General features: G+C 44.8%; 2 protein-coding genes and 1 long non-coding RNA gene across 4 annotated transcripts; 1 reads left to right on the top strand and 2 right to left on the bottom strand.

Moving 5' to 3' along the window:
- On the bottom strand, positions 1-9105 carry LOC139388677 (sulfatase modifying factor 2). Its single transcript, XM_071135501.1, has 9 exons — positions 8846-9105; positions 8604-8751; positions 5455-5569; positions 5261-5305; positions 5021-5171; positions 4728-4783; positions 3926-4010; positions 1138-1279; positions 1-323 (listed from the first exon to the last, which is right to left on the bottom strand). Exons 1-9 carry the CDS (start codon positions 8898-8900, stop codon positions 245-247), a joined length of 876 nt encoding a protein of 291 aa, XP_070991602.1. The 5' UTR covers positions 8901-9105; the 3' UTR covers positions 1-244.
- A 520-nt stretch (positions 9106-9625) lies between these two features.
- LOC139388731 (uncharacterized) lies at positions 9626-10876 on the top strand. The gene is made up of 3 exons (XR_011629314.1): positions 9626-9817; positions 10125-10403; positions 10619-10876. It is a non-coding gene; the product is annotated as an uncharacterized lncRNA (long non-coding RNA).
- Positions 10877-15523: 4647 nt separating this feature from the next.
- LOC139388048 (CLOCK-interacting pacemaker-like) lies at positions 15524-25122 on the bottom strand. Of its 2 annotated transcripts, XM_071134546.1 has the most exons (5): positions 24955-25122; positions 24777-24850; positions 21008-21225; positions 19153-19412; positions 15524-18587 (listed from the first exon to the last, which is right to left on the bottom strand). In XM_071134546.1, exons 3-5 carry the CDS (start codon positions 21216-21218, stop codon positions 17286-17288), a joined length of 1773 nt encoding a protein of 590 aa, XP_070990647.1. In that variant the 5' UTR covers positions 21219-21225; positions 24777-24850; positions 24955-25122; the 3' UTR covers positions 15524-17285. The 2 variants fall into 2 exon arrangements, with proteins under 2 accessions (XP_070990647.1, XP_070990648.1); XM_071134547.1 differs by lacking the exon at positions 24777-24850.
- Between the last annotated feature and the right edge of the window lie 613 nt (positions 25123-25735).

Raw genomic sequence — 25735 nt, 5'->3', positions numbered from 1 at the left:
TTGATGTAAAATCTTGTTTATTGCTTGTATTACAGTAGTTTGTAGAAAAAGACACATAGGTTAAGCAGATTGATTTGAGCCCAGGTCTCCACAGGAGAAAAATGTTCCTGCACATTATCAACATCATCACCACTGTCTGAGTCTTGACTACACTAAATGCTATAGTCACTGCATAGTACCTATAACTGGTTGCTATCTTGCTCTCCCTTGTGGCATCATTTTTATCATCTTCGTTTATTGGTCCCTACAGCTCCGTTTTGTCCTTCCTGGCAGCACACCTGAAGCCCAGGTTATCAGAAGCCGAGTCTGGAGTGTTCCCCATCCTGTAGAAACACAGAAACAAAACACAGTCCCATTTCAACACCCACACTTTCCAAGTAAAGTAACAGCAACTGATCCTCAAACCCTCATTCTATACATTGAAAATCGAAAGGTTACTGGATCGAAACCCAAGCCGACAAGGTAAAAATCTGTCGTTTTGCCCCTGAGCAAGGCAGTTAACCGATGATGTGGAGGCAGCCCTCTGCACCTCTCTGATTCAGAGGGGTTGGGTTAAATGCGGAAGACACATTTAAGTTGAATACATTCAGTTGGACAACTGACTAGGCATCACCCTTTCCCTTTCCATGACTTGGGGGTGAAATATTTAACATTTCTTAATTTTTTAAAACTGGTATTTTAACACCTGCCGAATAGAAACATCAAATGGCCCTACTCCTGAAAAAGTTAATTGGGCCGGATAAACTGAAGTGGACTCGACCCGGGTACCATTAGCTGGAGCTCGGGGTAATATGACTCTGACGGACTCGGGAAGAGCTCGGCCTGCATGAACCCCCTTGAGTCCGAGTCCATGCCGAGTCTCGGATTAGGCTTGAGCCCAGCGTGTTGACTGGACACAGTATGCCACAAGACCCTAACCCGCTTTGGTGCGCTCTGCCAGCTGTTGTTTGACAAGCTGAATCATGCAAACCCTGCTGGAACAGAGAATTACTCACATTTTTTAATAATTGGAATGTTTCTAGTATATTACATGCAATGGGGGCATAAGACGTCCCGACCAGATTTCAACAAGTAAAATACGTCTTTATCACGTCGTATGCCTACTGGGTAAGCTTTGCATCCTAAACGTTCACTTGCCTGGTCGTGATTCGAGCCTTGTGATTGGCTGATCCATCTTCCGTGTCGATCCAGGAACCACCACGCAGCACGAACATTGGTCGTCCTCCAGGGAAGGGTGTAGATGTCCACTCCCATGCATTTCCTATCATGTCATATAGTCCTGAGGGAGGGGACAGAGAGACAAACTGATGACCAATTATAAATGGACCCCTGGCCCATTGTCCAATGTCTGTGGAGTCACTCCTACGTGACTTTTGTTCTTCAACCGGCAGTCCAGGCAGAATCATTGCGCTGTCACTTACCTATACACTACTCCTGGCAACTACTCCTATACACTACCCCATGCATTACTCCTGGCAACTACTCCAATACACTACCCCATGCATTACTCCTGGCCACTACTCCTGGCCACTACTCCTATACACTACCCCTGGTCACTTCTCCTATACACTACTCCTGGCCACTACTCCTATACACTAACCCTGGCCACTACTCCCTATACACTACCCCTGGCCACTACTCCCTATACACTACTCCTGGCTACTACTCTTATACACTACCCCTTGCCACTCCTCCCTATACACTACTCCTATACACTACTCCTGGCCACTTCTCCCTATACACTAATCCTGGCCACTAATCCTATACACTACTCCCTATACACTACCCCTGGCCACTACTCCCTATCCACTACTCCTATACACTACTCCCTATACACTACTTCTGGCCACTACTCCCTATACACTACTCCTATACACTACTCCTGGCCACTAATCCTATACACTACTCCTATACACTACTCCTGGCCACTAATCCTATACACTACTCCTGGACACTACTCCTATCCACTACTCCCTATAAAGAGATCTTCTGTTGAATCTGACAATTAATCTTAATGGTTGTACAGTCGTCTCAAATAAAACTGTGAAGGACCTCAGCGTTACTCTGGACCCTGATCTCTCTTTTGAAGAACATATCAAGACCATTTCAAGGACAGCTTTTTTCCATCTACGTAACATTGCAAAAATCAGAAACGTTCTGTCCAAAAATGATGCAGAAAAATGTATCCATGCTTTTGTCACTTCTAGGTTAGACTACTGCAATGCTCTACTTTCCGGCTACCCGGATAAAGCACTAAATAAACTTCAGTTAGTGCTAAATACGGCTGCTAGAATCCTGACTAGAACCAAAAAATTTGACCATATTACTCCAGTGCTAGCCTCTCTACACTGGCTTCCTGTCAAAGCAAGGGCTGATTTCAAGGTTTTACTGCTAACCTACAAAGCATTACATGGGCTTGCTCCTACCTATCTCTCTGATTTGGTCCTGCCGTACATACCTACACGTACGCTACGGTCACAAGACGCAGGCCTCCTAATTGTCCCTATAATTTCTAAGCAAACATCTGGAGGCAGGGCTTTCTCCTATAGAGCTCCATTTTTATGGAACGGTCTGCCTACCCATGTCAGAGACGCAAACTCGGTCTCAACCTTTAAGTCTCTACTGAAGACTAATCTCTTCAGTGGGTCATATGATTGAGTGTAGTCTGGCCCAGGAGTGGGAAGGTGCACGGAAAGGCTCTGGAGCAACGAACCGCCCTTGCTGTCTCTGCCTGGCCAGTTCCCCTCTTTCCACTGGGATTCTCTGCCTCTAACCCTATTACAGGGGCTGGGTCACTGGCTTACTGGGGCTCTCTCATGCCGTCACTGGAGGGGGTGCGTCACCTGAGTGGGTTGATTCACTGATGTGGTCATCCTGTCTGGGTTGCCCCCCCCCAGGCTGTGCTTTGGCAAAGTGGGTGGGGTTATATCCTTCCTGTTTGGCCCTGTCCGGGGGTGTCCTCGGATGGGGCCACAGTGTCTCCTGACCCCTCCTGTCTCAGCCTCCAGTATTTATGCTGCAGTAGTTTATGTGTCGGGGGGCTAGGGTCAGTTTGTTATATCTGGAGTACTTCTCCTGTCCTATTCGGTGTCCTGTGTGAATCTAAGTGTGCATTCTCTAATTCTCTCCTTCTCTTTTTCTTTCTCTCTCTCGGAGGACCTGAGCCCTAGGACCATGCCCCAGGACTACCTGACATGATGACTCCTTGCTGTCCCCAGTCCACCTGGCCGTGCTGCTGCTCCAGTTTCAACTGTTCTGCCTTATTTTTATTCGACCATGCTGGTCATTTATGAACATTTGAACATCTTGGCCATGTTCTGTTATAATCTCCACCCGGCACAGCCAGAAGAGGACTGGCCACCCCACATAGCCTGGTTCCTCTCTAGGTTTCTTCCTAGGTTTTGGCCTTTCTAGGGAGTTTTTCCTAGCCACTGTGCTTCTACACCTGCATTGCTTTCTGTTTGGGGTTTTAGGCTGGGTTTCTGTACAGCACTTTGAGATATCAGCTGATGTACGAAGGGCTATATAAATAAATTTGATTTGATTTGATTTATACACTACTCCTGGCCACTAATCCTATATACTACTCCTGGCTATTACCCCTGGCCACTACTATGTAAATCTGAATTAATTGGATATGGATCAAGAAAATGTATTTATTTATTTATTTTACCTTTATTTAACTAGGCAAGTCAGTTAAGAACCAATTCTTATTTTCAATGACGGCCTAGGAACAGTGGGTTAACTGCCTGTTCAGGGGCAGAACGACAGATTTGTACCTTGTCAGCTCGGGGGTTTGAACTTGCAACCTTCCGGTTACTAGTCCAACACTCTAACCACTAGGCTACCCTGCCGCCCCAAAATGGTGATGCTCTGATTCTCCCGTTACTAAGCTGGGTGGAAGGCTGTATAAAGGGATATTTACCAAAACTGTTCTGAGGAGGGAAAGCAGTGACAGGGGCGATACCATGGTAACCGTCCTCTGCTGTGTCTCCATCAGGGAAAAGGCCCTGAAACACACATACAAAACACAACAGGATAATAATATGTCTAATTTATAACAGGTCGTAATCAATATAATGTCACAATAGTGTTCGATTTGGCTGCTGAGGAGCAAGGAGACCCTCCAGCTCCTCTAAAACCAACTACGTGCCGTTTTCAAGGGATTGTTAAATACATGTTATAGGCTAACTATTTAGGTGGGAATTGTGAAGCAAAAGTCCCAACTTTAAATCTTCATCATACTTCCTCTTATTATTATTCTGCACGCTCCTCCTCTTACACCATTCAAACTTAAAAATGTGCAGACTGGAATAGTGTGGTTGCATACCACTTTTTGCTATTATTTATACCTTTTAAACGACATTTTTTCGTCATTCTTTTTGTCCATCATCATTCAATTTAATTTTACTTTTGAAAAAAGCTCGCCATTGTGACATCATCACTTCCAACTTCCATTCACTGTAAATGCAACAAATCAGCAACTTTGACCACTTTGCTAAACACAAGTTAGGGATACTAATTGTAAACACTTTATAAATCATGAATAAAATATTTTTGAGCAAATCCTAACATGGAAACTTGTGTAGGATGTAGGTTATGTAAGTTTTAACTTTGGCTTTAGAACACACAAACCAAATATATATTTTTAAAGAATTACTGAGAGGGTTGAGAACAACGTTAGAATGTTCATTTCAGGATGGTGAATGTGATGTCATTCGTCTGACCTGCCACAGGTTGGAGCGGTTGGCCTGGAATTTGTTTCCCCAGGGATACGTTCTACCTGGAGCGAAGAAGGGGTTCTGTTATCATCATGGAATGGAGGAGGGCTGTTATACATGAATGGCTATTAATTTGAAGCTTAATAAAAACACATAACAAGATTTAGAATTCTAATTCCATGGGTTCTTATTATATGGTGAGATATGTCTTATTCTTTGTGGAGATCCACCCCAGCCGGCATTGTAATAAAGACAATCCCACTTCAATTTTTTTTTTTTTTTAAGCGAGCCCCACTCACCCTGCAGACCCCCACGCGCAGCCCACTCCCACTCCTCCTCGCTGGGCAGCCTCCTCCCCCTCCAGCTGCAGAAGGCCTGGGCATCGTTCCAGCTCACCTGGACCACTGGGGAGTCCAGACGCTCCCGGATCCCAGAACCAGGACCTGCAGGCTGGACAAACACATGGAGAGGAGTCAGGTAGTCCAGATATAGGTACAGGGGGGATGGGGATGGGAAAAACAAAAAAATGACTTCATTACCTGCCTCCAAAACACCCGCTCGACTGGCATCCACCAAGGTGCTGACTTCAGGGGTGAAAGGAGAGTTAATCATTATCACAATTCAGAAGGAACCCCCCCCCCCCCCCCCCCTCCCCTTGAAAAAAACAACTTACCTTTCACCTATCAGTGTGAGAGATGTTTGATATGAAATGCAGAAGTGACTTTCAACACACCTCTATTTTCTCTGTGACTTTGCTCTTCAGCTCTTCAGACACAAAGTCCTGGAACACAAAACTCCAGCCAAAGGTCTCCGCTTCAGTCTTGTATTTCTGTGCCCTGACAAACTCCCTGTGATGAAGACAATAAACCACTTCAATATTCTCAGTTTGCAGTGTCAACTAGTGTACCCACATACAAACCGACCAAGCATAGAATGTCTTTTGGCCATCTTGGTGCGGACATGCCTCAATTTCAACGTCCACGGACATAGATTTTTTTGTCCGGACCAGAACAGATCTGAACCATTCATAGACGTCTGTGTTTGGTTCAGATTTGGCCCGGTTCGGACCGGCCTCGATTTGGCCCAAACATTGACGTACATTATTTCTCACAAGTTTGGACAGCATAGTACTGTAGAACACAGAAGAGTGTAGTACAATACAGTACAGTCAAGAAAAGTAAAGTACAGAACAGTAAAGAAAAGTTTACTCTGTTCTCTACTGAACTAAACCGTACTGTACTTTACTAAATTAAACTGTACCATAGTGTACTCTGTGCCATACTTCACTGTGCTGTTCAAACTTGTGCAACACATCAAATCAAAGTTTGTCACATGCGCCGAATACGACAGGTGTAGGTAGACCTTACTGTGAAATACTACTTACAAGCCATTAACCAACAATGCAGTTCAAGACATATAGTTAAGAAAATATTTACTAAATAAACTAAAGTAATAAAAAAATAAAAAAAGTAACACAATAAAATAAATGAGCCTATATACAGGGGGTACATGTATCAAGTCAATGTGCGGCAGGCGGTACAGGTTATGTAATTTGTACATGTAGGTAGGTGTAAAGTGACTGTGCATAGATAATAAACAGCAAGTAGCAGCAGTGTAAAAACAAAGAGAGGGGGGGGTCAATGTAAATAGTCCGGTGGCCAATTGATTAATTGTTCAGCAGTCTTATGGCTTGGGGTAGAAGCTGTTAAGGAGCCTTTTGGTCCTAGACTTAGCTCTCCAGTACCGCTTGCCGTGCGGTAGCAGAGAGAACAGTCTATGACATGGGTGACTGGAGTCTTTGACAATTTTTTGGGCCTTCCTCTGACAAAGCCTAGTATAAAGGTACGTGGAGCGGAACAGGTGAACCCAAGAGCAGACTCAGACGAGAAAACTGGGATGAGGTAACCAAGGTATTTATTGAAACACAGGGGGAAGATTGTGCACAGGCCAGGGGAAGCTCGGGCAGGTTTCCGGAAACCAGGTGCGGAGGCTGAGGCTGGAGTGAGAGCTGTTTGAACAGGGTAATCAGGTCCAAAGGGGAATCCAAGGGAGCGTAGAGTGGGGAATCCAGGACAGAGTAGCAGTACTGACAAGAAGTTGGACTGGAGACAGGGACCATAGTCAGAGCGGGTAGAACTGTAGCGGAGAGGAAAACAGCGTCAGGCAAGGGAAAACAGGCACAACAGGCACAAACGGCTAGTAACATGGACTGACTGAGCAGAGATTACGATCTGGCAGTGTGGAAGTGGCAGGACTGAGTATTTGTAGAGGTCTTGATTATGGAACAAGTTGCAGCTGGTGGGGATCACCTGTCTCCGCCCACACAATCACAAACACAGGGAGAGAGCACTGGGGGAGTGGCAGCAGGTCAAGGAGACACAGGATGAGCACTAGAGGGTGTTGCAGGAGCAGATGTGACACTGGATAGTAGGAAGCTTGCCCCCAGTGAAGTACTGGGCCGTACGCACTACCCTCTGTAGCGCCTTACGGTTGGAGGCCGAGCAGTTGCCATAACAGTGCAACCGGTCAGGATGCTCACCCATACCAAATCTTTTTAGTGTCCTGAGGGAGAAAAGGTTTTGTCGTGCCCTCTTCAAGCCTGTCTTAGACCATGGTAGTTTGAGGGTGATGTGGACACCAAGGAACTTGAAACTCTCAAACCACTCAACTACAGCCCCGTCGATGTGAATGGGAGCCTGTTCGGCCCTCCTTTTCCTGTAGTCCACGATCAGCTCCTTTGTCTTGCTCACATTGAGAGAGACGTTGTTGTCCTGACACCACACTGACAGGTCTCTGACCTCCTCCCTATAGGCTGTCTCATTGTTGTCGGTGATCAGGCCTACCACTGTTGTGTCGTCAGCAAACTTAATGATGGTGCTGGAATCGTGCTTGGCCACGCAGTGGGTGAACAGAGAGAACAGGGGGGGACTAAACACGCACCTCTAAGGGGCCCAGGTGTTGAGGATCAGCGTGGCAGATGTGTTGTTGCCTACCCTTACCACCTGGGGGCGGCCCATCAGGAAGTCCAGTGAGATTGCGCCATCTGTGGATGTATGCGAATTGGAGTGGGTCTAGGGTTTCTGGGATTATGGTGTTGATGTGAGCCATGACCAGCCTTTCAAAGCACTTCATGGCTAACGACGTGAGTGCTACGGGGCGGTAATCATTTAGGCAGGTTACTTGGGCACAGGGACAATGGTGGTCTGCTTGAAACAAGTAGGTATTACAGACTCAGTCAGGGAGAGGTTGAAAATGTCAGTGAAGACACTTGCCAGTTGGTCTGCGCATGCTCTTAGTACCCTGGTAATCCGTCAGGCCCCGCAGCCTTGTGAATGTTTACATTTACATTTTGTTCATCCAGCACACTCTTATCCAGAGCATTCAACAGCAACGTACAGTATCACAGTCCTAACAAGAAAATAAAGAACATTACTGAGAATGTTATTGTAGTTGAAGTAGTCAGTCGGTTTATTCTGTAGGTTGGACTACTTTGAACATCATCACTGCCCGTTAAAAAAAAAGCTAATATAAGTCCATGTGACAGATGGGAGCAATAATATATATTCTATGTTGCAATCTTCCATTGGTTCCTCCTTAATATATTAAATGGATAAAAACATTGTCATTGTGATATAATCCTTACTTCCTTGAGAATGTATGTGCAGTTGAAGTATGGCCAAGTATGGCCAATATAAATTACCAAAAAAAAGACAGAACCAAAAATGAACCTGATTTCAACGTCCAGAAAATACACATTTTCATTTTTTTCAATACTTAAAATTAACCCAACTTCAACGTCTGGAAAATAAGTATTTTATACATCCTTTCAACGTAATGTTGCTTACTGGGAAGTATCATCATCGCTGTATCAAAGTAAGTTACCTGAAGTCAGAATTAGTGACGGGATATTTATCGATGCTGAATGGATCGACTGTCACTTCTTTCGTGGGTGATTCTCCATCCCTGCCGTCGGCTGAGTTCGTCCCCATCGTCATCTTTCCTCCTGGAATTTTCACCATTCCTTCATCGTCTGCAGAGTCAAAGATTTACAGTTGTGAAGCTGTATCTGTTGTATTATTTAATTGTGCCGAAAAAGTTGATTAGCATCAGTGAATGTTCCTTACCTGCGATGCAAGACAGAGCGGAGAGGCACAAAATAAGTACTATTCTGAGGTTCATGGTTTATAAATTGATAAGGCGATCGTGTTTTCATAAACCAGTGTAATGTGCAGGTCCTGGGTAAGTACGTTCATGTACTTCGAGCACCATAGATCCACGCTCTCTAAGTAGCCATTGTTTTCTGTATATATATACTTCTTCAGCTTTACACTGAACCCTGAAACAATTACAGTCGGACTATTTTCACTGACGGACCGAAAACTGTGGTCCGACTGAAAAAACAGTTCCCCTTGGAAACAACGAAACGTTGACTCGCTTGTGCATCATTTCCATATATAGTTAAAGCGTGTTAGCGTTAAATTAATCAGGAATTTTGTGTAAACCTGACTTGCCTTTCTCGTCACGCTTGGAGAACAAAGTTCCATAACTTTAGTCAACGTTTGGTATGGAATCACGGATGTAATTGGGACAAATTCAGATAGATCCCTCTCGACTTTGTTCCATTTGTGTTTTGCAACAGAATTGGCGTAATCTGTTGCAATTTCTGATCTCACGCTAACATCCTCCTGTCCTCGGCTGGATTTCCCAAAAGCATCATAGTACTAAAATAATCTTAATTCCATTGAAATTAAATGAACGAAAGATGATTGTAGTGCAACGATTCTTTTGGGAAAACCAGCTCTGGTCTGGGCATCATTTCTGCCACCTGTTGGTCGGAGGTTGAAGCTGCACGTTCAAGTTAAACTAAGTGACAATAAGCCAAGTCTACACGTTTTTATGATCGAAATGAATACTTGAAGGTTGACAGTTGGACTTTTGTGAGCCTAACTTTTTCTTTATGAATTTCAGGAGTCTTTCTCTCTGTCACCCATGAAGTGCTCTTCTCCTCACCTGCGCCCAACAACTGTACAACAGCCAACATGCCCCGTTTCCTACTGTCGAAGCCAAGAGGAGAAGACCATCCTGACGACAGAAGAGTAAGTATATCTGAAGTTGGCATCATCATACACGAGATCAGGCCTACATGTTTGTTATTTATTTCCATTAGATGTCAGGCCTTTGCTTATCTATGATTTCATAATACCAAAGACAAGAATGCAATGGAAAGTTATGGAATCATCGCTAGAGAGTGGAATATCCATGGGGTAACGATGGTATCAGTCTGATGTATTAGGCAACGCTAGTCTTTGCCCAGGGGGCTGTTACATTTTCCCAGCCTATATCCTCTCTCCTCCAAACGATGTCTCTGTATCATGTCATCGTTTTTTTCTGTTTTTATCGTAGGGTTCACCTACAGCTACTGCTGTCTGCCGTGGCCTCCCAGGTGTCCCATCTGGAGAACATGGAAGAGAACACCCTGATTATTTTACGAAAGGACGTACTCCGCTCTGCCACCAAGGCATTCAGCTGGAAACTATTCAACCTCAGAGGTTCAATGTGAGGGGTCAGTCGACCAACATGATCAAACACAGGAGTTCCTTCAGCTGTTGATGGCAGCCATCCAAGACTGTTGTTTGTTCCAGGGGCCAGACCACTGCAAAAGCCTAGTATTGGACTAGTATTGTAAGATCGCACTGTTTATATGTTCAAATATGACACTTTCTATCTAGTCCTAGAACTCTGTCCTGTTGTATCACTTTCAGTGTACTCCAAGCAGAGTGAACTATAAGGTCCTATATGGTATATTACTACATAGATAGGTGGCCTCTTATGCGCTTTCCATAGTAAAACCCCCCCCTTAATTTAATAAGGTGGTATTAACTTGTACCATGTTTTAGTTTCAGCCTGGGATAATGTACAGGCTGGTGGAGAGCATGATCAGTGTCTGAGTGGTGAGATATGGCCCCACTTCCTGTCCAGGAGAACGTTTGACATGATCTGTGGTCTTCCGTCTGCTCCTGTGGCCCTGGACGAGATCACACATGAGGAAATACGAGCCAGGCTGGAGAAGGCACGTGACATGTTCATGTGTCCTTTGCCGTATATATTGGTTTGTGTTTGTAGCCTGAGCCCTGGGCTTGTATTCACATAGCTTCTCAGACTAGGAGTGCTGATCTTGGACCAGGTCCTTCCTGTACATACAGGTAACTGCAAAAATAAAGGAAATGCCAATAATTAGTGTCTTATTAGGGCGTTAGGCCACCACGAGCCAGAACAGCTTCAGTGTACCTTGGCATAGATTCTACAAGTGTATGGAACTCTGTTGGAGGGATACAACACCATTCTTCAAAGAGAAATTCCATAATTTGGTGTTTTGTTGATTGTGGTGGGAAATGCTGTCTCAGGCTCTGCTCCAGAATCTTCCATACGTGTTCAATTGGGTTGAGATTTGGTGACTGAGACGGACACATCATATGGCTTACATTGTTTTCATGCTCATCAAACCATTCAGTGACCACACTGAATGGATGGGGCATGGATGGGGCATTGTCATCCTATGGGGGGCAAAGCCATTGCAGCAAACATAATGGCCTGTCCAGTATTGTTATACATGACCCTAAGCATAATGGGATGTTAATTGCTTAATTAACTCTGGAAGAACCTGCTCTCAATCTACTTTTTATCCCTCATTTACTCAAGTGACAGTATTTAGAGTATTTAAATGTTTTGTATTGTTTTTTGGTTTGGCAATGCCACTGTCAGCCTGAGAAATATGCTGAGAAGGATTACCACCACAGCAAGCAAGGTACTAGGAGTCAAACAGACAGGCCTGGATGAGATCTTTAAGGTCAGGGCCCTCCACAGGGTACTAGGAGTCAAACAGACAGGTCTGGATGAGATCTTTAAGGTCAGGGCCCTCCACAGGGTACTTGGAGTCAAACAGACAGGTCTGGATGAGATCTTTAAGGTCAGGGCCCTCCACAGGGTACTTGGAGTCAAACAGACAGGCCTGGATGAGGTCTTTAAGGTCAGGGCCCTCCCCAAGGTACTAGGAGTCAAACAGACAGGTCTGGATGAGATCTTTAAGGTCAGGGCCCTCCACAGGGTACTTGGAGTCAAACAGACAGGTCTGGATGAGATCTTTAAGGTCAGGGCCCTCCACAGGGTACTAGGAGTCAAACAGACAGGTCTGGATGAGATCTTTAAGGTCAGGGCCCTCCACAAGGCTCACAAAATCATTTTAGACCCAAGCCACCCAAGTCCTGTACCCGGACTGTGAACTACTCCCCTCTGGGCGCAGGTATAGAGCAACCCTCAGCAGGAAAAACAGAACTAGACAACCATTTGTGCCAGGTGTGATATCCCTCCTAAATAGCTTGGGCTAATGTTCCTATCGACTGACAAAGTCAGTAAGTAAGTGTTTCCTTTATTTTGGCAGTGACCTGTATACTCTTATTCATTATGATCTAAAATGGGAAACTGATCCTAGATCAGCACTCCTACTCTGAGATGCTTTGTGAATACAGGCCTGGGGTTGTGATTTGCATTGTGATATCGTGTCATTCAACCCACAGCTTAAGGCGGCCACAACCCTGGAGGCTGCTAGTGAGGTCATGGAGGAAGAGTCTTCAATTCTGCATCTGCTGGGGGTCCTCAGCCCTGTCCAGACATGGGAGGATAGGGAAGACATTGTGCAGTTTGCTGTGAGGGGCTATTTGGATGTTTGGTTGTCATGTGGACCAGTAAGTATGTTTTGTACAATAACTGCTGAGTTGGGCTTAGTCACTTTTGGCACAGCAGTGAGATAAAACCCTTTACAGTAATTACTTTTATAAGCTCAGTCTCTTGTGCACGTCCCTCACTCTGTGTTGTCATTTTTGTTGTTTAAACCAAATGAAAGGAGGACTGGCTACTCTGGGCTTGCTAGAGGCATCCTGCTGTATTCAAGCAGATGTTACTAGCCAGACCTCTCTCTGCAGTAGACCTCACGCTCTTCCACGTGAACTTCTCAGCCCCCGGTAGTGATGAGAGAATAGCTGAGAACATAACGTATGGCTACTGGAGGGACTGGCTTATTGGGGTGGAGTGTAAGGAAAATGTCATCAATCTTCAATGCAACTGATTCATCATCATGTTTCAGGGATGTTTATTAGTCCAGGACAAGGCTGAATCTGGGTCCTGGAAACAGGCCTAATAGAGGAGATCAAGGAGAGAATGTTTTTATATATGAATAGTAATGCATTATGTTTAGGAGAAGTACGTCAGCCTCTCAAGATTCATCCTAGGTCATATTGTCTTTGTTTGTGCTTCTGGTGTTTGTGTCTGGCCGGGGGACACACACTGAGCTTCCCCACACAGCCCACTATGGAGTTCCCACACACTCGAGGACACACACACACACACACACACACACTCCAGACATAGAGGAGTCCATGACCTCAGCCATACTCCAGACGTAGAGGAGTCCATGACCTCAGCCATACTCCAGACGTAGAAGAGTCCATGACCTCAGGCATACTCCAGACGTAGAGGAGTCCATGACCTCAGGCATACTCCAGACATAGAGGAGTCCATGACCTCAGCCATACTCCAGATGTAGAGGAGTCCATGACCTCAGGCATACTCCAGACGTAGAGGAGTCCATGACCTCAGGCATACTCCAGACGTAGAGGAGTCCATGACCTCAGGCATACTCCAGACATAGAGGAGTCCATGACCTCAGCCATACTCCAGACGTAGAGGAGTCCATGACCTCAGCCATACTCCAGACGTAGAGGAGTCCATGACCTCAGGCATACTCCAGACGTAGAGGAGTCCATGACCTCAGGCATACTCCAGACGTAGAGGAGTCCATGACCTCAGCCATACTCCAGACGTAGAGGAGTCCATGACCTCAGCCATACTCCAGACGTAGAAGAGTTCATGACCTCAGGCATACTCCAGACGTAGAGGAGTCCATGACCTCAGGCATACTCCAGACGTAGAGGAGTCCATGACCTCAGGCATACTCCAGACGTAGAGGAGTCCATGACCTCAGGCATACTCCAGACGTAGAGGAGTCCATGACCTCAGGCATACTCCAGACGTAGAGGAGTCCATGACCTCAGGCATACTCCAGACGTAGAGGAGTCCATGACCTCAGCCATACTCCAGACGTAGAGGAGTCCATGACCTCAGCCATACTCCAGACGTAGAAGAGTCCATGACCTCAGGCATACTCCAGACGTAGAGGAGTCCATGACCTCAGGCATACTCCAGACGTAGAGGAGTCCATGACCTCAGGCATACTCCAGACGTAGAAGAGTCCATGACCTCAGCCATACTCCAGACGTAGAGGAGTCCATGACCTCAGGCATACTCCAGACGTAGAGGAGTCCATGACCTCAGGCACACTCCAGACGTAGAGGAGTCCATGACCTCAGCCATACTCCAGACGTAGAAGAGTTCATGACCTCAGGCATACTCCAGACGTAGAGGAGTCCATGACCTCAGGCATACTCCAGACGTAGAGGAGTCCATGACCTCAGGCACACTCCAGACGTAGAGGAGTCCATGACCTCAGGCACACTCCAGACGTAGAGGAGTCCATGACCTCAGGCACACTCCAGACGTAGAGGAGTCCATGACCTCAGGCATACTCCAGACGTAGAGGAGTCCATGACCTCAGCCATACTCCAGACGTAGAGGAGTCCATGACCTCAGGCATACTCCAGACGTAGAAGAGTTCATGACCTCAGGCATACTCCAGACGTAGAGGAGTCCATGACCTCAGGCATACTCCAGACGTAGAGGAGTCCATGACCTCAGGCACACTCCAGACGTAGAGGAGTCCATGACCTCAGCCATACTCCAGACATAGAGGAGTCCATGACCTCAGCCATACTCCAGACGTAGAGGAGTCCATGACCTCAGGCATACTCCAGACGTAGAGGAGTCCATGACCTCAGGCATACTCCAGACGTAGAGGAGTCCATGACCTCAGCCATACTCCAGACGTAGAGGAGTCCATGACCTCAGGCATACTCCAGACGTAGAGGAGTCCATGACCTCAGGCACACTCCAGACGTAGAGGAGTCCATGACCTCAGGCATACTCCAGACGTAGAGGAGTCCATGACCTCAGAAAGTACTCCAGACGTAGAAGAGTTCATGACCTCAGAAAGTACTCCAGACACTCATGCTGGCTTGAGAAGCCTCAGTGGAGAAACCAGGTAGACTAAGACAGTGAGCAGGTCAATGCCTCAGACATCTAAGAACAAGACGGCTGTTTGGTCCTTGCAACGTGTCCCTCCAGTTAAAGATCAGGTGTCAGTCAGACTGTTTCTTTATTATCTCTGCATTATCTCTGGGCAGTCCCAGGTTCACTATCTACAGTATGTGAAGTTTATCCAGGGTGGTCCTCCTGAGAAACAAACTACAGACACAAAACGAGATGCTGTCACCTTCATGCTGTCACTGTGGGTTCCGTTCTGGAACACTTTGTTGTTGACACATCTGGCATGCTAAAGTTCTGTAGATAATAGTCCCTGGGCCAGAGGGCCAAAGAGGGATCCACATGTTTCAGCTTATTGATTACTGTTTTGGTGACTAACTTTTATTCATGGCTGTGATTACTACATTTGTTATAGTCCCTGTATTTTATTCATGTCTGTGTTTGTGTCTGTCAGAGGTACTCAGTGGCTTTTCCATGTCACTTACGTAATTCTGATTATGTAAATAGTTAAGCAACGATGGTGGAAACCTCACCATCTCACCCACATTAAACCACAAACCTCCAAATAAATGAACTTGAAGTCATTTGTATTTTTTTGAATGAATTGGAGCTCTTTATTACATCATGTTAATTAATGCCTACGTGTTCAGGCGCCTGAAGCAGACGGGAACAACACTCAGTTTGACACAGTTGCATACATGTTATATAATCTTCAAATTCACTTCTAATTCTATCTACAATAACTGAAGTCCTACAGTTTTGTGTTTTCATAGAACCAGTCAAATTTCACAACTGTACAAGCTGAGATTGCTACATACATTTGACTTTCCAATGAATGATGCTATTGATTCTTGACAAATCTAACTTATACACTGAGTGTACAAAACATTATACACACCTGCTCTGTCCATGACTGACTGACCAGGTGAATTCAGATGAAAGTGCAACTCAATATAAGGTAGTCGTTCTTAATGTTTTGTACACAGTATAAATGCCTCATGAACTTCAACTGTAGATTCCCATCTGAACTGAAAATATAACCTTTTTATAATCTGTTGTTTGTAAACAATATAATTGTTTTAAAAAACACTTATAGCCTCTAAACATGGTTAAGACTATAATGTTGATCTCAACGATGTTCGGTCCTTGCATCCATAGCTATATCTCTTCTTTTGAGAGTGTTTACATTTCTTTAGCCCCGTCCCTCAGCGTTTTACCAAATCAGAGACAGGGCAAAAACTTTTGTTTGAAATGCGGATTGCTCCTTTAATCCACCATAAAGCTGCAGACAAACATATATTACATGTCCGTGCCCATACCCACAATACCATAATCCAATCATACTGCATTTTAGGTAACACACTTACAAATAGGATCAAAGGAGCATACCAAATTATACAGAAATAGCCAGTGATATCCCAGTGCCATGCACATCAAAATAGTCTGACTACTGTATAGCCTAACTACAATTCAATCAGGTATTATGACCAATGTGCCTCTGGTACAGTGTCTGTCTCCATGATATCTGACTATAGTCTCATGTTACACCAGAGAATCTGGCTGGTAATATGACTGTGAACAAAGAGAGAACATGGCCCACAATATATAAAGCACTTCAGAGCTGCAATATACTAGGCTACACGCAGGCCATTCTTTATTCTGAGAATGGCTTAAACGCTCAAAATGGCCAGAGAGCACAGTAGCACTGACCATGGCATGAGGGAGTTCATTGGAGACTACCCCGACGGTCGGTTGAGGTCAAAGTCCCCTTTCACACTGTCAGCGCCACTGAAGCAGTCAAGGAGCGTCGGAAAGCCTGAGCAAACGGATAATGGAATGGTCTGTGTTCATTTTCCCATTATGTTGAAAAGCCCCTAGTATCCTTGTGTGCTGTTATCGTTTTACCAAGGGTTTTAAGAAAACTACAACCGAGAGAACCTTTCTATGTTTAAAAAGGGCCCTAGCAGAATAATTCTATTCCATACATTTATTAATGATAGATGTGCTGGAATGTAATGTACTGAATTGGGTAATCCATTCATGGACCCTCATGTTTACAACGTCCCCTAAGTTTACAACGTCCCCTAAGAAGCATATTTGTATGTTCTCATTATTGAAATACCCTGGCTAATTAGATCAATAAAATAAACAATATTGTGATAATTATTTAAGTGTGGTAGTAGAGTCAACAGCAAAAAAAAAAAAGAGTCCATCAGATGTAATACAGTTAAGATCGGGTATTCACAGTTTTGCACAGTTCAGTGCATTCCCCTCTCTCCTTAGCTTCTCCCCCTACAGTGGCACATGCTCCTCCATCAAAATGTCCCCCATGGAGGCCCCTCCCCATAAGCGCTAGAGTAAATAGGCCCGGTGGGTGGAGCTATCCGGGGGCATGGTGGGGTCACACAGGGGCTTAGCGCTGCCCCCATGTCTCCGGCCCCACCTTTGGGGAGGGGGAGATGGAGAGGTGGAGAGCAAGCTGCCGAGAACATCGGGACAGTCCTCTGGGTGAGGAGACAGGGCGAAAAGTGGCGACGGAGGTGATGTGCCATCGTCATGGTTACCAAGGGGCGCCGCCACCAACGAATTCTGAGACGGGCTATGCTTGTCGTTGTTATTACTGTCCCTGATGTCTTTCTCAGCCTCGTCTCCTTTCTCGGGACGGTTGTTGCTGTTGGCATTAAAGTAGGTCCAGTCGAGGCTCGGGTAGCGTCCCGATTGGGACATGGCTTGGAGCAGCTTGTCCATGGGGCTGGGACCTTCGTTAGGTCCTTGCTGGGTGGCTTCTTGGCCGGTCTGGGCCGCCAAGCAGAGTAGCTGGGCGTGCTGGCGGAGCTGGGCCAGCTCTTTCTCGGTGGCGGCATTCTGGCGCAGCAGCTCCTTGGTGCGCAGCGTGATGGCCAGCAGGCCCGACTGGCTCAGGATCTCTGCCGTGTTGAGAAAGCGCCGCTGACGCACCAACGAGCAGTCAGACAAGCAGTTGGACAGGTCTACTGTGGCCTCTGGGGCCCAGCTGTCGGCGGAGGACGAGGAGGACGAGGTGGAGGACGATTTTTGGGAGCTGATGACGGATGGGGAGCCAATAACGTTGGAGTGGACGGGAGAGGGGCAGGGTTTGGCATGTTGGTGGCAGTAGTGAGATCCCTGCTGGGTGGAGGAGGCAGGGCCACCCATGGAATGGTGAGGAAGGTGGGAGGAGGAGCTTCGGCTGCTGTTGACTTTGTAATAGGATTGGGTTCTGCTCTCTCGCTGGTGGTGTTGGTGCTGCTGTGGTCGAAGATGAGTGGTGGTGGACACTGCTTCTCTCTTGTCCTCCGTACACACCCTCTTGCTCCGGCTCTGGCCCTCTATGCTTCTCTCCTTCACATCCCCTGCACCCTCTCTGCTCTGCTCTGAGCCTTCCTTCCTCGGGTGGGGGGCAATGCGGGGGTAGGAGTTGAGGATGGGGAGGTACGAGTTCTTGCTGTTATGGTTCTTGTTGCTTCTACTGCCCCCTTTCTTGGACTGGCCCTGTGGATTGTAGTGGGCAGGGACGGGGGAGGGTACCCCTGGTTTTTGGATGAGTAGGAGCTGGGTGGGGGCCTTGGAACCAGACAGACTGTCCCATCCTCCCCCCCATGCCAGGGTTCTGTGCAGTAGTTGCTCTGGTCCAGACTATACCATCAGGAGGTTATAACCAGGGGTGTATTGTGACAGAGAAGACATGGGGAGGTGGTTACTTTCACAGATCAGATTAAACAAACAGGAGCAGGAAGAGGATGAGGAAAGGATGCTATGAACAAATTATTGTCCCGAGGGTAACCTCAAGACAATGCAACCACTAACCACTAACCACTAATTCTAATCTACAACGCTAACCAAACATTATGGTAATCTACAACGCTAACCAAACATTATGGTAATCTACAACACTAACCAAACATTATGGTAATCTACAACGCTAACCAAACATTATGGTAATCTACAACGCTAACCAAACATTATGGTAATCTACAACACTAACCAAACATTATGGTAATCTACAACACTAACCAAACATTATGGTAATCTACAACGCTAACCAAACATTACGGTAATCTACAACGCTAACCAAACATTATGGTAATCTACAACGTTAACCAAACATTATGGTAATCTACAACGCTAACCAAACATTATGGTAATCTACAACGCTAACCAAACATTATGGTAATCTACAATGCTAACCAAAGTGTCTCACCGGTTTAACCACCAGGTTCTTGATAACGTAGATGGGGTTTTGCTCCTCAAACGGGGGCATGTTGTGGCCCAGGGAGCTGCTACTGCTGTGGGCCCGGTGGTTCAGGGAGCTGCTACTGCTGTGGGCCCGGTGGTTCAGGGAGCTGCTACTGCTGTGGGCCCGGTGGTTCAGGGAGCTGCTACTGCTGTGGGCTCGGTGGGCCTCACTTACGCTGATACGCTGGTCATCCAGATCATTCTGCACCGAGTCCGAACCAGTCTCTGGGGAAGAGGGTTGGAAGGAGGTGAGAGAGAGAGAAGAAATAAATAGAGAGAGAGATGAAACAAATAGAGAGAGAGAGAGAGAGAGAGAGAGAAAATAAATAAATAGAGAAAGAGTAAGAGATAAAGGGAGAGAAACGAAAGAGGGAGGAGATTCATCCTGTTGAGACAGCCACTATATACATGAGTCATTTAACAGACGCTCCTATCCAGAGCAACTTAGTTGGTGCAATTCATCTTAAAGTAGCTAGGTGAATTTACGATACCAGTATGACTCCTCTGATTCAGAGCGGTAGGTTAAATGTGGAAGACGTTTCAGTTGACTGCATTCAGTTGTGCAACTCACTAGGTATCCTCTTTCCCTTTCCTCCAGTATGTGCTGTACGCAAACCCAGCTGGTCCCAACGTTTTAATGATTCCATTTCCTGGTTGTAAACTGTTTTTTTGTAGGGCTAAGTAAACAATAGGGCTACCATGAACTCATATTGGTACATAAATGAGCCCAATAATGGCAGTTGATCGTAAGGGTGCGCTTATTGCAGGCAAAGTGAGGGCTACCCTCACCACAAAGTGAAGGCATTAGGGCCAATGTAACGCTGATGAACAAAGTCGCGTCGGCCCAATATGGCCATGCTACATGGGATCAATATTTGAGCCTGCATTGGACACACATCGGGATTGGAGTTAGCTGCTCTTTGATTCCGATTAAATTCATGAATTTGAATTGGCCACACCCTTTAAACAATTACAGTGGTCTATAAATATGTAAAGATCATGTTGTGGGTTGTATATAAAAAAATCCCTTAATGTAAATAAATAAATAAATAAAAAACATTCCCATAATGCAATAATCAAACACTGCAGTATGGGAGGGAACGATATAACATCTCATTACAAAGAAAATACTGTTTGACATCTGAGTTATAATCAAACTAATATTTTAAATGGTATGTGTACTCTTTGCATGAATTGGTGGCATATCATTTTAATGAAAGATTTGTCAAATTAATGAGACTTTCATGTTTTACGTCTCAGTTGAATTGGTTTGTTTTGAATTAAATTCTACTTCCTTCAATTCAAATTTAGCTTCCTGTGGGTTATGGCCAATTCATAGAGATGTGTAGAGAACACAACGTTATATCTGAGCCATTATGTTGTCTGTAAATGGAGATAGCCATTGAGGCTATCTCCATTTTAAAGCAGTCAATATTTGTATTCTTTTGATGTTTGAAAAAGTGTAAAACTAATATTGGCGACTTACCGCCACCTGCAGTAAATCTTGTGTCATAACTTTTTTGTGGCCACTAGATGGCGGTCATATAGCTTAAAGCCATTTACAAACCATACGCAACCCAATTTAAAGAAGACAATACTCTGATCATTGGCTAATGGCTGCCAACTCATAGGAATCCCCACACAAATTACTACTTTAAAATGGCAGTGTCCATGCAATATGAGTTATTTCCATGTAATGATCTCTATACATCTCTATGGGCCAACTCAAATTGACCCCAACCCTGGGCCACATGGTGCCAATGTTTGCTGGGGGACAAAAAGAGAATATATCTTGTGGCCAAAAGTAGAGAATTCCTCACCAGAGTATCCGGAGTCTTTCTCTGAGTCCTTCTCCGAGTCAGACAGTGACATCCTCCCGTTCATGCCCATTCTCCTACCCTCCTGGTCTCTGTGAGTGCCACACTGGGATGCACGCAGAGTGGCACTGTTACTCTTATCCTTGGCATTCTTAGAGGTGCCCTGGGGTACGCGCTCGGGCCGCTCCCCAAAATGTGCCTGCTCTTTTGGCATCACGGACCTTCAGGGAGGAGAGCAGTGAGAAACATGTACACCGCAATGGCACCAGGTGTCCTCCTGATCAATATGATGACTAATGCTGGGCTACGTGGCTGGTTCAGCTATAACTCAGTAGAGTAAAGATGCTTTCATATATCCCTACTGTGATTTGGGCATGGATGGCTAGTGTGTACAAAGGAGAAAAGTATATGCTTGTTACCTCATAGTCCAAAATAGGCATATGAACTGAGGAACTAACTGGATGCGCAAGAGATATTCAGACACTCCCAGAGAGGACAAAAAAAAGCTTCTTAATTGCTAAAAAAAAAAACTATGCATTTTGACATTACAGCCTTCCCCAGCATATACATGACTCCAGCTCCACTTTATATAACAGACCTGTGAACTAAATGATCCCCAGCTTATCACTATTAAAGCTTAACCTGAGGTTATCAGAATAGATATTTATGCTGGTGTACCAACACGATAGAGTAATGTCCCCAAGAGGTTGATTGATTAAGGACATCAAATATAACTTTTTCATTAGCCTACATCTTTCAGTTCCATCAGTTTATGGATCACGAATGTGGGGAGAAACATGGGACACCATTTTCTCACTTCCTAATGGTCTAAGCTATTTGCTGTTGCCACATTTTTTTTAAAGGATATACAAATCTACATCACCACAATGCCCATCCAGCATGACTTGAATAGCGAGTAATTGGAGTAAGCAGCGCTGAGTAAGGGCTCACATGTTTGCTATAAGCCGCTGTAACGTGGCGTAGCCTATGAGTAAACACCCTAGGACCTGCATGCGGATGAGGGAGGAGTAACTTGATAAGATCATCTGTGGCTAGACAGCCTCTGTGCAAAGTACCTCCTCCAACCGTGTTATGTAATTGCTGGCTGGCAGTGGCACTATAGCTGCTACATAGGAATAACAACCCCCATTGACACGTGTGCACTATGCACAGAATATTTAGCATCATCATAATATGAAAGCATTGCCAAGTACACATAACAATTTAGTTTGGTTGTCAGGTCTGAAGACCATGGATCACTCATTGTTTCCTAATCATAATCTAGACGATTAAACTCCCGAGTGGGCGCAGCGGGTCTAAGGCACTGCATCTCAGTGCTAGAGGCGTCACTACAGACCCTGGTTCGACTCCAGGCTGTATCACAACCGGCCCGTGATTGGGAGTCCCATAGGGCGGCGCACAACTGGCCCAGCGTCGTCTGGGTTTGGGCAGGGTAGGCTGTCATTGTAAATAAGAATTTGTACTTAATAAACATCTCTACAGATCGGTGTCCCACCCTTGGGATGGTTGCGCTAATGTTATTAGCATAATGTTGTAAGTAACAAGAAAATGTCCCAAGACATAGACATATCTTATATGGGCAGAAAGCTTAAATGATTGTTAATCTGACTGCACTGTCCAATTTACAGTAGCTATTACAGTGAAAACATACCATGCTATTGTTTGAGAGTGCACAGTTATGTACTTGAAAATGTAAATATTGACCAATTAGGCACATTTGGGCAGACTTGATACAACATTTTAAACAGAAATGCAATGGTTCCTTGGATCAGTCCAAAACTTTGCACGTACACTGCTGCCATCTAGTGGCCAACATTTTAATTGTGCCTAGAGTCATTAGTCAGATAATGGTCTTTCTCTTGCATTTCAAAGATGATGGAGAAAAAAAATATATATATATATATATTTTTTTTCTTTGTATTATCTTTTACCAGATCTATTGCATTATATTCTCCTACATTCATTTCACATTTCCACAAACTTCAGTGTTTCCTTTCAAATGGTATCAAGAATATGAATGTCCTTGCTTCGGGTCCTGAACTACAGGCAGTTAGATTAGGGTGTGTCATTTTAGGTCCTGAGCTACAGGCAGTTAGATTAGGGTGAGTCATTTTAGGGGAAAATTGATAAAAAGGGTCCGATCCTTAAGAAGTTTTAACTGACTTGCCGAGTTAAATAACGATGGAGTTGAGCAGCGGCTATTATGGGCGAACTTGACCTCTGACGTCAGAGAATACACAGAAATCAGGGTGCTGAAATCAGGGTGCTGAAATCAGTCGTTTTTGATAGAAACTTAACTTTGTGTGATGTCGGAGGTCGCCGTTCAACTCCATCGTAAATCGTGGAGTTGGGTTTAGTCAGCTAGGCATAAGCAAAAGACTAAAAGCCCTCACTAAGTTTTCAGAAAGTAGTATTTGGGTCGTTCCACCAAAATAGTCCCTTTTGCATCCCTTTGATATTTTAAGTAGAAGTTGTGCACCAATAATGAATTTTAAAAGCCTGTTATATTAAATGAAGTGCCCTATTAATATAGACCACATGGATAAATCAATATATCAGACTTGTTAAATTCCTGAAATGCAGCATTTTGACATGTCCCTCTGTGCACCCTCTGTGACCCACTTAACCCCAACATTTCTCCAAGTTTGTACCATCATTGTAAAAACCCAAGTTATGCTCCTGCTTTGAAAAAGTCATTTCTGAAGATGATTATTTATTTCATGTAATTGGTGATTAGTTTACATTTGTCCCTTATTTTAAGGTCAACCGTGTTACGTGAACGTGAACTGAGCTCTCATTAATATGGTGAAACTATTCCTTTTTAAAGAAACAATGAAATAATAGTCAAACCATAGTGTTAAAGCAGGTGAGCTGATTCTACTCTTTTTTTGTGCCATTTTCTGGTGTTTTGTGGTGTAAAACTGAGCGGGTTGAGCAGGCACGTGCGCAGATAGAGCTCTACCTGTACAGAGCACATGCCCCTTTTCCCTTCCAGTCTCTAAAGTGCCCTTTTGTTTTGGGTAAAATAAAATGTACCGTTTTTTGTCATTGTTGTTCTGAATCCATTGCCCCCAAGTCCTCATTAAATCTACATTAAATATGTTTTATTTAATTAACCATTAAGATGCCATCTATTGTTTTTATGTAACTAAATAATAAAAGTCATAATTGCTCAACAAGTCTGTGACCACAGTTGTCAAATATATATATTTTTTGGTGCCCTTTTTACAGTTTCAGCACCTGCCCCCCAAAAGGTCTGTGCATGGCCCTGGGGTCGGGTATAACACGTCAACCCAGTTACCCATAGATAGACATGCTAGAATGTTTTAACAATCAAATGTTCTGTGAGAAGCTTGCATTCAATTGCCACTCCCTGTTGCACACAACAAGCTTCCAAACCCCTGTCACAAGGGGATTTATGTTTGATTTTAGATGAAATCAAGACTGTGAGGTCAAACCTATTATTTTAGTTGGTACTTAACAGGTACTTACTGTAGTAGAATTTTTTTTTTTAAACTCATAAAATTGGAAAACGTGTTTTTTTATGAAGTTGAACAAAGTTATTTTTGGGGACCAAGTTACACTTCACAAAAGGCACCAAATTGGTAGCGTGACCTGTTTAAACAGTAGGCTATAGAGTTGGGGATATTGGAACAAACTCCTTCAATTATTAAACTGTTGATATTTGGAGATATGCATGCTAAAGTATGAAGTATAATCATTATGAAGCCAATGTTATAATTTGTCTTACCATTTATTCTGTCCTTGTCCTTAAACCGTCTGCCTTGTCAACCTCACCGCCCTAGGACCTTACAAGCGTTCAGTCTATAGGCAGATACCAACCAAAGCATCTTTGAATCATGTAGATAACTGAATTCCTCAAGTTTCAAGTCCTAGCTAGGGTACCATCCTGTAGAAAAATGTTTTACCTCCTGCTCGGTAGGGCATCCTCATCCAGAATAACAATGTAAAAGTATTTCAAACACCCGTTAATGTTGTCGCTGAGTTCTCGAGTCGATACATTGTAACTGGCAATGCACCTATACGCCCTGTCTGTTCAATATTCCGTCCGAGCTGTACAAAAAGCGTCCATGATGATGTGCATTACGCATAGACCCTCCTCCTTATCTGAATAGTAATAGCCTAGTGGTGATGCCCCGGTCAGCAGTGACGTACCCATCATAGACAGCAGTGCTGTGGCCAATCCCGTGCGTAAACACGTGTGCGGGCGGCAACATGGTTTAATCCACGTGAGGACAGTAGGCGGGATTTAGGCTAAAATCAGAGCGAAGTATAGGGGAGCGCATGTGTCTGCCACAGACGCGCGCGCGCACACACACACACACAACGCTATAACACAGTGTAAAAAAAAAGACACGTAGTCACACACACACACACACACACACACACACACATGGGCAGTAGGCTATTCATAAATACATTACCAAATGACAATGAGCAAGGCATATATTTTTTACGTATTCATGTAGCTCACACTAGGCTCAATACCATTCATGTAGGGATGGCACCATGTTGCATTTGACGATTCAACTGAACTAAGAGTTTATGAATGAGACATCGTCATAATCCTGTCGGGTATTTTCTCAGGTGTGCTGTGAAGCAGCTACAGCGAGACCCACGTGGACGAGAGACCACAGATTTGAGTTTTGCTAGGGTGCGAACGGTATGAACGTGTGCGGCAACATGTGA

This window comes from Oncorhynchus clarkii, chromosome 29 (genome assembly GCF_045791955.1).
Source record: "Oncorhynchus clarkii lewisi isolate Uvic-CL-2024 chromosome 29, UVic_Ocla_1.0, whole genome shotgun sequence".
Taxonomy (NCBI): domain Eukaryota; kingdom Metazoa; phylum Chordata; class Actinopteri; order Salmoniformes; family Salmonidae; genus Oncorhynchus; species Oncorhynchus clarkii.
This window is presented reverse-complemented; position numbering and strand designations above follow the sequence as displayed.

Excerpts from the sequence above, each read along its gene's own strand:
- LOC139388677 (XM_071135501.1), bottom strand. The coding sequence starts at position 8,900 with ATGAACCTCAGAATAGTACTTATTTTGTGCCTCTCCGCTCTGTCTTGC. Across the intron at positions 5,570-8,603 it reads GTCACTAATTCTGACTTCAG|GGAGTTTGTCAGGGCACAGA; the intron begins GTAACTTACTTT and ends TCTTCATCACAG. Across the intron at positions 324-1,137 it reads AAGGCTCGAATCACGACCAG|GATGGGGAACACTCCAGACT; the intron begins GCAAGTGAACGT and ends GTGTTTCTACAG.
- LOC139388048 (XM_071134546.1), bottom strand. The coding sequence starts at position 21,218 with ATGCCAAAAGAGCAGGCACATTTTGGGGAGCGGCCCGAGCGCGTACCC. Across the intron at positions 19,413-21,007 it reads GAAAGACTCCGGATACTCTG|AGACTGGTTCGGACTCGGTG; the intron begins GTGAGGAATTCT and ends CCTCTTCCCCAG. Across the intron at positions 18,588-19,152 it reads AGAACCTGGTGGTTAAACCG|TCTGGACCAGAGCAACTACT; the intron begins GTGAGACACTTT and ends CTGATGGTATAG.